General features: G+C 57.1%; 1 protein-coding gene across 1 annotated transcript in view; it reads left to right on the top strand.

Annotated features, from left to right (window-relative positions):
- Window positions 1–281, top strand: part of SLC35A4 (solute carrier family 35, member A4) — a 964-nt gene extending 683 nt beyond the window's left edge. Inside the window, 1 exon segment of the mRNA XM_010290009.1 lies at window positions 1–281. This exon segment is cut by the window's left edge and continues 1 nt beyond it. Within this exon segment, the coding sequence (XP_010288311.1) occupies window positions 1–281 (281 nt within the window).
- The last annotated feature ends 880 nt before the right edge of the window (window positions 282–1,161 follow it).

Here is a 1,161-nt window from a genome sequence, read left to right as displayed (position 1 = left end):
ACTTGATCGGCTACTTCTGGAGCAGCGCAGAGGGCGATTTCTTTGAGGGCTTTTCCTCCTGGGTACTACTGATTGTGGTCAGCCAGGCCTTGAATGGCTTGATCATGTCTGTGGTCATGAAGCACAGCAGTAACATCACCAGGCTCTTCGTGATCTCCTGCTCTATCCTGGTTAACGCCTTCCTGTCTGTCACCCTCTTCAACCTGCAGCTCACTCTCCTCTTCTTCATTGCTGTCTCATGCATTGGCCTTGCTGTTCACTTGTACTATGGAGCCATGTAGCTGCTGCCTTCCTGCCCTCCATGTGTCAGGGCAGTCTTTAGTTGTTCCTCAGGGGTGTTCAGTGCTTGTGCTGGGGCTGGCATTAGAAGCACAGCAGTGCTCTGGCCATTGGCCTCCCTTCCCTACTCTGTAGGGAGTTGTTACTCCCTGGGTAACGACTCTGTGGGTGCATGCAGGACTAGCAAGGGGCCCCCTGAGGAGAAGGGGAAGTGCCCTGTCCTTGTTTCCAGGGGGAAAGCTGGGCCCTGCTCCAGCCCATCCAGGCTCTGAGCCACAGGGTTCCTGCACCATCACGTGGACCCAGCCTTGAGAGTGGGTCCTGAGCACCTTATTCATGTGGCGTATTGCATTCTCAAGCTGCTTCCCCACACCAAAGAGCACACCCATTTCTTGTGCCTGTAAATGTTCCTGCAGTTAGCTCCGCTGCACTGCAGGCTCTGCACACAGGCAGCCCTGCTGCACGATTGCTGCCAGGCCAGCGTTGGTCTGACGCTGTTTTGACTCCGGTGGATGGTGCTTTCCTGGGGCAGGGGTCCACATCCATCTGATGTGCCCAACTGATCCCCAGCCCTCAGCTTCAGGGGAGCCTCAGCACTGTGGGAGGTGACCCCTGCTGGCCTGTGACCCTCTGAGCCCTTAGTGAGGTGGGGAAGAGTGTTTTTCCCTCTGGGTCTGTAGAGGTACCAGCCATCTGCACGGGGCTGGGTGCTGCTGGCTGGAGAGCCTCGTGCCACGGCCAGAGGGATTTCTCCCACCTCTGTGGTTTTTCAGCTCACCCCTTGCCCCAGCCCCTAGCTGAAGGGCTGCTGTCTGCTGTCCTTAGGCCCCATTTCACCTTCTCAGGCATGGTGTTGCCGCTTCTTGCGGAAGAGATGTGGAA

Source organism: Phaethon lepturus, unplaced genomic scaffold (genome assembly GCF_000687285.1).
Source record: "Phaethon lepturus isolate BGI_N335 unplaced genomic scaffold, ASM68728v1 scaffold22026, whole genome shotgun sequence".
NCBI classification, from domain to species: Eukaryota; Metazoa; Chordata; class Aves; order Phaethontiformes; family Phaethontidae; genus Phaethon; species Phaethon lepturus.
Note: the sequence above shows the minus strand (reverse complement) of the source record. Positions and strands in the feature narration are given on the sequence as shown.